The sequence below is a fragment of the Bos mutus genome, chromosome 8, assembly GCF_027580195.1.
Source record: "Bos mutus isolate GX-2022 chromosome 8, NWIPB_WYAK_1.1, whole genome shotgun sequence".
Taxonomy (NCBI): Eukaryota; Metazoa; Chordata; class Mammalia; order Artiodactyla; family Bovidae; genus Bos; species Bos mutus.
In genome coordinates this window covers 11,895,908-11,908,580 of record NC_091624.1, presented here as the reverse complement: position 1 = coordinate 11,908,580, position 12,673 = coordinate 11,895,908, and the positions used below count along the sequence as shown (strand labels likewise).

The 12,673-nt window shown below is 43.6% G+C and overlaps 1 protein-coding gene across 2 annotated transcripts; it reads left to right on the top strand.

The window, feature by feature from the left end:
- The first annotated feature begins 6,595 nt into the window (after positions 1-6,595).
- GNG10 (G protein subunit gamma 10) lies at positions 6,596-12,673 on the top strand. Of its 2 annotated transcripts, XR_011465033.1 has the most exons (4): positions 6,596-6,752; positions 10,363-10,494; positions 11,166-11,351; positions 11,723-12,673. XR_011465033.1 is itself a non-coding variant. In XM_070375112.1 (3 exons), the coding sequence occupies exons 1-2, from the start codon at positions 6,672-6,674 to the stop codon at positions 10,486-10,488; spliced, it is 207 nt and encodes a 68-aa protein (XP_070231213.1). In that variant the 5' UTR covers positions 6,596-6,671; the 3' UTR covers positions 10,489-10,494; positions 11,723-12,673. The 2 variants fall into 2 exon arrangements, 1 of the variants encoding a protein (XP_070231213.1); XM_070375112.1 differs by lacking the exon at positions 11,166-11,351.

Genomic DNA, 12,673 nt, shown 5'->3' with positions numbered 1-12,673 from the left:
TGTAGGTACTTGCACTTCTGTTAACATTTCAAATAACTTAATGATTAACTGTATTTTTTTTTTTTAAACCTAGTGGTAAGGAAAAATAAAAGGACTGAATGTGTTAGCATTCATAAAGGTTGACTGATGAAAACAGTGTATCTTTGGATATTATTTTGCATATATATGTTAGATTGCTGTATTTCTTTTGGTCTTTATATAGGAATCTCATTTCTGGAATTGTTCTGGCAACCTGCTTACCTGGTAAAAGTTTGGTCTGTCTTTTGGAATCATGGCCATTGCATGGGTAAGAGGAATGGACTCTCCTTCACAGGACTGTGATTCTTCTCTCCCCTTTCCTCAGCAAAATGGCTTTATGCTTCAAAATCCTGGAGGAAAGGAAGGGCAATTAGTTGTATCACAAATGTCATTCAAGTATCCTGGGTATCTTTACTGTCTCCTTACACTGCCCATCCCCACCAAAAACCCAACAGCTTCTCCATTTTAGAAACATCTGGAGAAGAATCTTGAGTAGGGGATCCCAGAATCCCACTATAGTTAGAAAACCTTTCTTGAGCTTCATTTTAGAGCTATCACCATTTCCTTTTTACTTGGAATTCAGGAGTTTACAGAGCATAGTTGCTTCTTGGTTTCTGTTCATCACTTCATGTAATTGAGGTCTGTGCTAAAACTACCCTTAGAGTTACATTCACATCAAATATCCTCATAGCATATTCCAAAACTGATCCTTCCTTCATTGGTCTAATTTCTTTATGAATTCTCTAAGTTCTACAAATTATAGGTTGCAGTTTCATAACACATCTATCAAGTAGGGACCATGCCTAGAATTTTAAACACTACAAGTGGTATACAGAAATTTAAAATAACAAGTGGTATATGGAAATTTAAAATATTACATGAAAAAATAGTTCAGTTTACAGAATTGACAACTATTTTAGTACTATTGAATGTACGTTTAGAAAATTGTAGTTTATTTCCTTTGAGATTATTTTTTGGACTGAAAGGGCAGTAAACTTTTTAACACCCATGCCTTGGAAATATTTTCCTTGAGTGGAAGTCAACTGCTAAGCTTACGTTCTGCTAATGTTATAAACCAGTGAGTTAGCCCCAAACTGAAAGTTCTGTGGAAATTAAAGACAAATGGCTTTTATTAGACATTAGTATGAATAGCTCTAGCTACTTAAAGACTTTATATCGGACATGGTCTCTGGAGTTATAATTGTGCCCTTGAGGCAGATAAATGTTGATACCTATACTAAATAGTTGTGTATGGATGAATTATAATTTTATTTACAAAATGTGATATTCTTCACATTTAAATATGTACTAAGGCCAAATCTGAACCCTAATAACTAAATAAAATTTGCTAAAGAAATTAACTTTTCTGGTTTCCTCATCTGTGAAATGAGGGGATCTTTTTAGAGAATCAGGACTTAATCTATAAGCCTGAAAATTTATATAGGTTTAGGGTCTTAAGTAGATTAGATGGCTTGCAATTGAGAAATGTTACACATTATTTAAGTAAAAAGCCTACATAATTTGTCATAAACTTAATCAGCTTCTTAAAGGATCAGAGTATCCTTGACAGTTGTGTATATAATGGGTCACATGACTTTAGTTCAGAGACATACGGGATTTCTTACAGACTCCTCCCCAGCTTCATTATGGGATGAAGAAACTTCCTCCCATTTCACTGTGTCTTCTTTTGTGACCTCAAGACGAATGAGCAGAATTCAGTCGCATGGTTCAGGCTTTGCAGCCAGATCAAAGTTTTGCTTCTTGGCCTTTTGGCTAAGATCAAGTTTAGGATGGGGACTTCCGAGGTGGCACAGTGGTGAAGAATCCGCCTGCCAATGCAGGGGACGCAAGAGATGCAGGTTCGATCCCTGGGTTGGGAAGATCCCCTGGAGTAGGAAGTGGCAGCCTGCTCCTGTATTCTTGCCTGGAAAATTCCGTGGATGGAGGATCCTGGTGGGCTACAGTCCATGGAGCTGCAAAGAGTCGGAAGTGACCGAGCACAGACCAAAGTTTAGTTCCTGGCCCTACAAATGATTAACAGCTTGACTTTGGACGAGTTAACCTCTGAACCACATTTTTCTCATCTCTGATAGTGATACTAACTTCATAGGATGATTATGAGAATTAAACAAGATGGGGTAAAATGCCTGGCCTATATTAAATGTTCAATAAGTGAGTTCCTCTGCCTTTCAGAGAGAACAAGACAGTCATTTTTGTTAAAAATCCATGGTAATACTGTTGAGTGATTACAAACCTGTTGTTTCTTTGCTATTTTAATAGGTATTTGAGTTCCTTACTTTGTGCAGAGTACTGTGCTAGAGTGAAAAGTCACACTCCTTAGCGTTGGGATTTGTGTCTTAAATCAGCTGCCTGCCCCTTGTTGCCCTGGGGTACAAGGTGAAACAGCTGAGATTACAGCTCAGAAAAGAATGAACTTTGAGAGCAAATAATCTGCTCACTAGTTCAAGGCAAACATTTATGGAAGGGATATTTCCAGCAAAATACAGAGGCATGCCTGGAATGGTTGCTCAAAAAGACATCAAGTAGCCCTAAGTTACACTGCCTCCCAAAGTCTTAAGCAGCCTGTAAAAATCTCTGCAGAGAAGCTGAATCTATAAACCTGTTGGTGAATCGTTCACTCCTGATTCATCATTCTAAGTTCTAAAAATAATGCAGTGGGTATAAGGAAGTAACATGGATTTTTATGGTACATTATATTGTGTCACATTAAATATAGTTGTTAATGTTTTCCTGTTTTTAGAAAACTGAAGGTAGCAAAAGAAAACACATCATTTTATCATTTATTGGAGAAGAGTGATTTAAAGCCTCTTTTCTGGAAAAAATAACCCACTGTTAAAAGGTGACAAAATACATATTAGGAGTGAGGAATTATAGATCGTAACAGGGAAACAAATGAAATATTTGTCTTTAGAAGGACACTGACATTTCTAAAAGTACTGAGGTTCTTAGAAACAGTGGAAATTTTTATCTTAACCAAGGGGAAAAAAATGTGTAACAGTCTCTAACACACTGGTGACCTTTTACTGAAGTCTTGTCTCCCCAGCTTCAGTTCGTTTTATGTCTTCATCCCAGATTAATATTCCTAAAATATCTTACCATGTGGCTACCCCACTGCCACAGACTTCTGTTTCTTTTGAGGTCTCCCGTGACTTGTAGTCTTAACAGCTTTGTATCCTCTATTACTCACTAGAGCCTTCTTCATTCGTTAACTGATTCCCTGGCCTCCCGTTCTCCATCTTGGAATCGTTCCCCTTTTGGCTTTCCATCCGTCACACACACATATCCAAAGTCTAGGTCTCACCATCTAAGGTGAGCTTTTCCTAGTCCTTCCAGTCTCTATCTTTGAATTCTTTGCCACATCTTTTTAAACACAACTTTTCTGTCAAGAATTTAGTCCTGTTTCCAACATGTACTTTCATTTTTTGACTAGAATGTATGTTAAGTTCCTTGTGAGAGAACTTGCCCCTAGAGGGCTTTAAAATTTGTCAGGAGACAAGAAAAGTTCTTTTTAACACCCCAAAGACTGAACACATAGCTCATAAGATGAATAGAAAAAAATGTTCAGCCTCAACAGTTAAGATATCTAAAAGACTTAAGGCACCATTTTCCATCTATTAGGTCAGTAGACATAAAGAACCACAATATAGATTTGTGGGTACAAAGAAATAGCCTTCTGGTGGGAATAACTATTGCTATCACCTTCTGGAGGATAAAGTGGAGAAAACTTTTAAAAACTATTTATCTTTGATCCTGTAATTCCACTTTTAGGAATGCATCCTGAGGAAATAAAAGACATGCACAAAGCTGTTTGTTTAAGGCGGCCACCACAGTGTTAAAGAATAGGGCAGTAGCTGAGTAAATTCTGATCCAGTTGCATAATGGAATACCACACAGTCATTAAAAATAATAAATGAAGAGTGTATCTTTTTATGACTGCCCCTGGATCGTTTCTAGTATCAGCATTCTGGTTTTCCTTTGGGAAACTGATCTTCCCCTTTCAGTCTACAGTCTGAGTGGACTGAGAAACCAGCAGTTTGGGTTCCCCAGAGAAACAGACTCAGATGGAGATTTTCATGCAGAAAGTTTGTTGTTTAGTCACTAAGTCGTGTCTGACTCTTGGGACCGCATAGACTGTAGCCCACCAGGCTCCTCTGTCCATGGGATTTTCCCCACAAGAATACAGGAGTGCATTGCCATTTCCTTCTCCAGGGGATCTTCCCGACCCAGGGATCAAACCTGCATCTCCTACATTGACAGATTCTTTACCACTGAGCCACCTGGGAAACTTTGTTGTTGCTGCTGCTGCTAAGTCGCTTCAGTCGTGTCCGACTCTGTGCGACCCCATAGATGGCAGCCCACCAGGCTACCCCGTCCCTGGGATTCTCCAGGCAAGAACACTAGAGTGGGTTACCATTTCCTTCTCCAATGCATGAAGGTGAAAAGTGAAAGTGAAGTCATTCAGTCGTCTCCAACTCTTAGCGACCCTATGGACTGCAGCCCACCAGGCTCCTCCGTCCGTGGGATTTTCCAGGCAAGAGTACTGGAGTGGGGTGCCATTGCTTTCTCCAGGGAAACTTTGCTGGGGAGTGTCAAAATCAACAGCTGTGGCGGGGCAAGGGGGATGGGGAACGGTCCAGGGACTGGAAATTAAGCAGAGAGAAGAGCTGAACTGTGAAGCAGCTGTCATTAAGGCCTCGGATGACCCCAACCAGGAGCCTGGACTCATCCTTCAAGTGAAAGAAAGTGAAAGTGTCAGTTGCTCAGTCGTGTCCAACTCTCTGTGATTCCATGGACCGTAGCCGGCCAGGATCCTCTGTTCATGGAATTCCCCATGCAAGAATACTGGAGTGGGTTGCCATTTCCTTTTCCAGGGGATCTTTCCGACCCAGGGATAAAACCTGGGTCTCCCATATTGCAGGCCGACTCTTTACCATCTGAGCCACCAGGGAAGCTGCAGCCTTGACTGCTAACTCCAGCAGAGGGGGCTGGAGTTAAGATCTTTTACATCCCACATCAGTCATTGGATGAGAGCTAACAAGGGGAGCGGTGACTCTGGTTAAGGGCAGTTTCCAGAGTGACTCAGCTGAGAGGCGTCAGCTGCTACTACTCCCAGCAGATGGGGGAACCAGTGCCTTAGTCCTAAATGGGAAGTTGGGTGGTACCCCACAGCACCCACTAGAGGTGGGGCTGACCCCACCCCACATCCTGCTCTTGGCCAGGTGCAGCTAATCTGAGCATTCCAATACCACACAACCCTTGCCTTCAAATAGTGACTGGTTCAGGGGTGGACCCATGACTCAAAAAGGTCAGTGAGATCCATTATGGGGATTTTTGCTGGAGCAATTAGAAAAGATGCTTTATTGCCCTTGGGTTTCCTAGGCTGGGACAATGAAAGCATGGAACTTTCTTCACAGCACTACAGGGAGTCTAGGGGACAATGAAAGCATGGAACTTTCTTCACAGCACTACAGGGAGTCTATTTACCATTGAAGAAAACAAGGCCAACAGTCAGAAAAAGCAGAGTGAAGAGATGGGAGAATGAGAGCCTTACAGCTATTATTTGGGCAATTCAACCCATTTAAAGTCCCTGAGCTTTTCAGTTACTCAAACTAGCATACTATCTTTTTGGATTCCTGTTTAAGTGGCTTCTGACAAATACAATGGAACACAAGAATAATAAGGAAATATTCATAATGCTAAGTGAAAAAAATCAACAAAACATTTTACATATAAGTAATGATGCCGGTTTTGTAAAACTAATTACTATAAAAAAGGAAAATGCAGTACAACAGAAACAATGGTTACAGTTAAAAGGAGGAGATGGGAATGAGGCCAGCTGAACTGTGTGTTCGGCAAAGAAGTCGGGGTCTTGGATTTTATACTACTTACCCTACTGACCCTACCAAGTCAACAGGTTGGATTCCCGTCAAAAACAGCTAAAGGGTATTGTAGAAACCTGTTTCTGAAACCTGTTTTGAGGACTTCCCTGGGGATACAGTGATTAAGACTCCACGCTTCCAATGTAGGGGGTGCAGGTTCAATTCCTAGTGGGGAGACTAGGATCCCACATATGAAGTGACCTGGCCAAAAAATAAAAATCGAATCTTGTTTCCGTTCCATTGAACCCCACCCATCGACCCTCATCTCCCGAGGATGACACCTTCTGAGGCTTAGAAGCCTTCACACCGGGGCCCTTGTTTCTCCCACTCACTGCACACCTCGATCCAGCCACGCACAGTCCCGGTTCCGATTCTCCAGGAACGCGTCCTCGCCTTCTTCATCCCCCACGCCCCACGCCCACTCCTGCTCCTCCTAGAAGGAAGCCCTAGGCATCGACGTGGAAGTGGGCGCCCCTGTGTGGGCCCCGCTGCGCGGATCTGGGGGACATGTGGGGACGCAGGTACCCTCTCGGCTTAGAAGGAGAGTTAGGTGTCAGTCAACTCGGGACCCCGAGGTGTCGCGTACCCGTGGTTCTGTCATCTCTGAGAGCGGCCGCGTGGCGAGGCCGGGCGCCGGGGGCGGGCGGCAGGGCGGGCACAGCAGCTTCCCCGCCCCGGGGCGGTGCCGCGCCTCCCGGCCTCGCGTCTCGCTGCCGGCCGCCCGCCGGTCCTCTCGTAGCCCAGGCCGCCGCCATGTCTTCCGGGGCCAGCGTGAGCGCCTTGCAGCGCCTGGTGGAGCAGCTCAAGCTGGAGGCCGGCGTGGAGAGGATCAAGGTGAGGCTGGCGCCTGGCCTCGGGCGCGGAGACCGCCCGCTCCCGCCCCGTCCCGCCCCGTGCCGCCGTCCGCGGGCCTGAGAGGAGCAGGCCGCTCCCGGGCGGAGGGTTGCGGAGCCGACCCCGGCGCTGGCCGGGGAGCCTGACGCGGTGGGCGGCCCTCAGGACGGCGCCCGGCCTGGCTCGCGCGGCCCGGCCTCTGTGGGTGGGAGTCCGCGCAAGGCCGGGGCCGGACTCCAGCGCCCGGGAGAGGCGGCGGCGCGGGGACCCGAGAGGGAGGCCTGGTCTGGGGGCTCCGGGGAGAAGCTCCTGTCTCCGCGAGCGCTGTCCGGGACCGAGCGCCCCGGGGCGGTCAAGTTTCAGTGATGCGGACAATGACTCGGGGTGCGGGGCAGAGGCGAGGACCCCAGGAATGGAGGCGACTCTCTGGTGGCCTCCCCTCCCCGAACTCGGCGGGTGCGGGAGAAGGGGGTCCTGAGCTGCGGAGGCGACTGAATGGACGGGCCTCGGTGATGGGTTGATAGGATGCGAGGGGAGGAGGGCATTGCCCGGCTTTCCGGCCTGGTAACGGGATGGATGGCGTGGCCATTCGCTACGGTAGGGGCGAGAGATGGTGCGTTCAGTTTCGGCTACGTGGACTTTGAAGAGATGCCCGGGAGCTGTTTGACTGCTTTGGCCGAAGCTCAGAGAACAAAGCTGAAAGACCGCAGGGGAGTGAAAACTGAAGTTACCGGAGCGTGGAAGCCAGGGACCCGCTGAAAGAGATGGCTGTGAGAAGAGAAGCGAGAGAAAGCCGGGATACTGGAGCGCCGAAGGAGAGGTTATCAAAAACTGGGGCCTTTGTTTAGTGTTTAGTCACTTGATAAAAAGCCTCTGGTGTGTAATTGTGTTTACCAACTAGCATACAGCATTATTTGTAGAATGTGTGTGTGAATGAATGAACACTACTCTGATACTCGTGGACCGGATAGTGCCTTTACTCTGGACCACGCCCTATTCTGTGCACTGAAAATACGGTGATTCCTTGGGGGAAGGTAAATAATAAACATATTAACCAATAAATAAAATAATTTCAGAAAGTGATGTGAAGATTATATACAAGTAAAGAGAGAGTTGTGGAATACAAAGGAGGCTTCAGTGACATAGTTATAGAAGCCAAATATAAATTATAATAGGATAGGCAGACACTTTTTGAAAAAAAAAATCTGGTTTTAAAGAAGAAACTTTTTTTTTTTTAATTTAGGAAATGAAAAGCTGTATTTTGAGGTGAGAGGAAGGAACACACTGTATTTCTAGGTCAAGGGGGAGAAACAAAGGGAGGAGAACTGGAGGTAGAGACAGGGAGTCTGAGGGTGCCTGGGATTGGAGGGGGCACCTTCTGAGATAAGAAAGGAAGAAAGATATGTGTAAACATATATATTTCCAGATAGAGACCTAAGAACTTGTATGATGACAAATGTCTTTGTGGAATAGGAGGCCGAGTTTTCTTTTAGGGCAGAAAAAAGGGGAACTAATGGAGTCACAAGAGCTGAGGATGGGGGAGAGAGCGCTGTGGGGATTGCCAAAGAACCCCCAGCAGACACATTCGGAGACACCTTGCGATTCCGAAGACCTAGCTACTGTGAGATTGATTGTCTTATTTTCCTTCTTCTTTTTCTTCTTTTGTCTCTAGCAGCATTTTGGCCACCCAGGCATCTGTGGTGAATGGTGGTTGATCCAAGTGGTGAGTTAGCAGGGGAGATTTGCCAGAAAGATAGAAATGGGAGTAGAGAGCAAGGAGTCCGAGGGTCTGGCTAGAAGGAGGCTGAACCGAGAAGGAACAGAGCCAGCCTCCCTGTGATGGGCCAGATGAAAAAGGAAGAGATGTTCCCCTTGAGGTCAAAGAGCAGGTGTAGTGAGAAGGCAGGAAGCAGCAGGAGAGATTGTGATCAGAAGGTAGGATGTTGGAGTGTGCAATTTCAGACGCGGAGCAGTGTTGGCTATAACTGTTGGTGTTGAGGAGGTTGTTTGAGGAGAAGAGCTCAGGAAATGGAAATTAGGATTGCTGGAAATGTTGAGGATGATGTTGGGGCCTGAGATGGAAAGAAAAACCGTAAGCCGGATGTCTGCCTATCCTGGGAAGTAGCTGGGGGAGGTATTCTTATCTGCATTTTAAAAATAGTTACAGGTGATGAAACTAAGGCCAGGAGAAGTCAAGTGACTTGCTCAAAGTCACGCAGCTTCTTTGTGGGGTGTCCTCATGGGTGTATGGTTTAGGGTGCTTGGCAGGATTTTTCTCAGGCAGCACCTTAGGGAGTCACAGCCATCCAGGGTCTCTGGTCTGCCTCATTTCAGGGCTCAGTGACAGACGGATGTTCTCAGCACATCCAGAGATGTCTTTTCTTTTGCAGACTTGCTAACTGGTAAATAAAGCAGAATACTGGTTTCAAAGCATTTGATGGGAGGCACCCCTTTCCATTGATTGGAATGCTCAGTATCGTTACAAGGACCCTTACTTGCTTTGGAGAAGTCGCTCAGAAGTTGATTGGTCAGCCTGGGCTCCAACCAAGGAAAGGAATATGATTTCAGTGGGGTTTAGCCCACTTCCATTGAGAGGATACAACTTCTAAGGGTTGGGCTTACACTCTCCCAGGCCAGAGTCTCTGCCCCTTGAAAGTGCAAGAGAAATCTTGACCACCTAATTCTTCTCCTATTTTCTCTGCATATCTTCCACCTTAACTTTTTGACCATATTATTTAGGCTAGCGTCTAGTTAGTCCCACTTTTCTGGGGGTCCTAGGAGATAGTCTCTTTCTACCCATCATGTGTGGAGTTCCCCTGTTCCCTCTGAAGGAGACATAATTAGCATGAGCATAATTGGTTCCAGATTTCTTTTGAATTAATAACTTATGAGAGTCCCTTGGACAGCAAGGAAATCAAACCAGTCAGTCCTAAAGGAAATCTACCCTGAATATTCATTGGAAGGATTGATACTGAAATTCTATTATTTTGGCCACCTGATACAAAGCGCTGACTCATTGGAAAGTGCTTTATGTGCATTAACTCATTTAATTATTACATCAACTCACTGAGGTAGGCACTATTACAAATACATTTCCCAGATGAGAAGTAATGTGCCCAGAGGCTGCACTCTTGACCAGTAAGCTATTCTGCTTCAAAAGCATGATGGAGGAACCTCATCACTTGCTTTGAGCAGACTGGATAAGGCTCTACCAAGCCTTGTAAATATTAAAACAGTCTGTCCACATGGCAAATCTGGATATATCAAGGCATGGTTTATAAGTGAAAATTTGTAAAGGGCACATTAGGATAAGCTACTTCTTTACACTTTGTCTCAAAACCAGGATTCTATATGGGTGAAAAATATGTTTTCTCTTTCCTTGGTCGAATAAGCCACTAAAACAAAAAGGCCCTAAATCAGAGTTCATAGAAGTTGTAACTTTCCCTTTTTGGAGTTCAGTTATTAGAACTTGCAGCAAAAAGAGACTCTTGGAGGTTGTAGAAAGTGTGACCTTTATCAGGTTGTACGATCATTTTTCAGAGTTTCAAGTGACTGCTGGATGGATCTGGCTGTGAGCAGCATGTCAGGAGCTCGTGTCCCTTTGTTCCAGGTCTCTCAGGCGGCCGCGGAGCTTCAGCAATACTGCATGCAGAATGCCTGCAAGGATGCCTTGCTGGTGGGCGTTCCAGCTGGAAGCAATCCCTTTCGGGAGCCCAGGTCCTGTGCTTTACTCTGAAGACTGGTGAGTAATGATACCCCAGGCCATCTTGGGGCCATGGGATTATCCTGGGGCTTCTTACATTTCTACTGTTCTTGAGGAAATTAAAATAAATCTCAGCAAAATGCACAACTTTACCTGAAGGGTGACTCTAATCTGCTGGCTTGTGAAATACATCTAATTAGGAGAGCCTCAATCCCCTTGTACTAACTCACCAGATGATAATATCCTTATGTACTTGAGCTTTTGAGCTGACTTGGCCAACAGTAATTTCTTGTCCTTAATACCGTCTTCTCTGTCCTTACACCATCCTGGAGTTGTGATGTTGCTTGGTGCTGTCAACTGACTGGTTACTCTTGGGACTAAGCACTCTGCAGAGGAGACTCGTTCCTGCCACCAGCTGTGATTTCTTTCCTAGAGGCTTTCAGAATGTATTTCTGTGTATTAATGGAGGAACAAATGTAGTAACTGGGGAAAGTGTAAGTAGGATTAAAAGAGCCTTAAAAATGTATTCTTGAAATGAAAACACCTCTTTAAAGGGTAGCCTACATTTCCTGGGTTCTAATGTGTTATATGGGGTCTTAATTCATATTTTCACTTTTTTTTTTTTAAGAGGTCAGGGCATAAATTATTAGTCTTTTGGGGCCAGTATATTTCAAGTTACATATTCTCAGGAGTGTTTATGGGTTCTCCAGGTGGCGCAGTGGTAAAGAATCCGTCTGTCAATGCAGGAGATGCAGTTTCGATCCCTGATCTGGGAAGAACCCCTGGAGTAGGAAATGGCAATCGCTCCAGTATTCTTGCCTGGAAAATTCCATGAACAGACAGAGGAGCCTGGCAGGCTACAGTCCATGGACTCACAAAGAGTCAGATACAACTGAGTGAGCACACACACATACACAAGGGGTGTTTATACAGGAAGTAATCATCTTAGGTCTTTTTTCATATACTTGAAAAGGAAATTATTCACGTTAACAAGAAGGAAGTAATAATACTATTAGGTGCTATTGTATCTTTTAATGGAAAATGTCTACATTTATGATATTAAAATAATAGTCTTATGTTGGCATAGCATTTGTCTTTTTACAAAGCACTTTCATGGGTGTTACTCATTCAATGGTGTGGTTTGGATTTTCTGATATTAACCTATTACTTTCTACTTTGAGAACCCTAAACTGACCTATGAAATAATGACTAGTTAATTTTATGTATAAATCTTACTAAGTGAAAACCTACCAAATTTTCTTTACAGTAGAGAAGAAGTTGGCTGAAGAATGCTTTCAAGCACAAACTGATGAATGCCTGCCTCCAAATTTCAAGAAAACACTTCTCTAACCACGTGACTTCTAGATATTTCACAGGACCGTTCCTGTGACCTGGTCCTTTAGCCAACATTCTACAGAAATCGATGTTTCTACTCAATAAGGAAACTGGGTGAAGGTGGAGATTTTAAATAATAATGGCCTGATTCTTTGTTGAAGTGCTTTATACTTAAACAAAAACCTTACCGCCAAATATACCAAAATACACTTCTTTCATTAAGTGAATTACTAGCGTTTCTATGCCTGGAATGTTATGTATGTTTTATTTACTAGATGTTTACATTTTGGGAAGGAAAACAGTGTTCTTTGTTAAAAAATTGAATATTTGTAATTTGCTGTTCCCAACTAAGATCTTTATACCATAACAAAATTTGTTCTTTTCTCATGAATTTATAATTTCTAAATGAAGACAGGCAAGTATAAAATTGGGGGAAAAATGGGCTTTGTTAATCAAATGATGTCTTGATTTTTCTAAATGAGGAGATTGTTTTATTTTCAAGACTAAGCATGGGATCTGTTTCTTAGCAACCTTGTTTGAAAAGATGAATGTTGTTTTCTGTATGAGACTGCCCCATCCTGTATATGAAGCAGATTTGATCTTCGTCTTAAGTTCCTCTACTTAATAGGGGTGGTTTTACTTAAAAAAAAAATATACTAAATTATTTCATATTTAAATGTGATCTACAGAGCATTGCAAATGATTTTTTAAAAGTAATGTGGAAATATGACAACCTAAATGAATTTTTAATGTCACAGGTGTATTATTTTGATGATGTGCCTTTGATTTAATTTGGGACACTTAAAAGAATACTTTATTTGTGTTTGTTTTAATCTTTGAAGAACTTGGAAATAAAATTTCTGCTTAATTTCTACTAATGACA

What these genes read in the sequence shown, in the direction of transcription:
- GNG10 (XM_070375112.1), top strand. Translation starts at nt 6,672, where the DNA reads ATGTCTTCCGGGGCCAGCGTGAGCGCCTTGCAGCGCCTGGTGGAGCAG. An exon ending in CCGGCGTGGAGAGGATCAAG is followed by an intron (nt 6,753 to 10,362) that starts GTGAGGCTGGCG and finishes CCTTTGTTCCAG; the next exon opens with GTCTCTCAGGCGGCCGCGGA.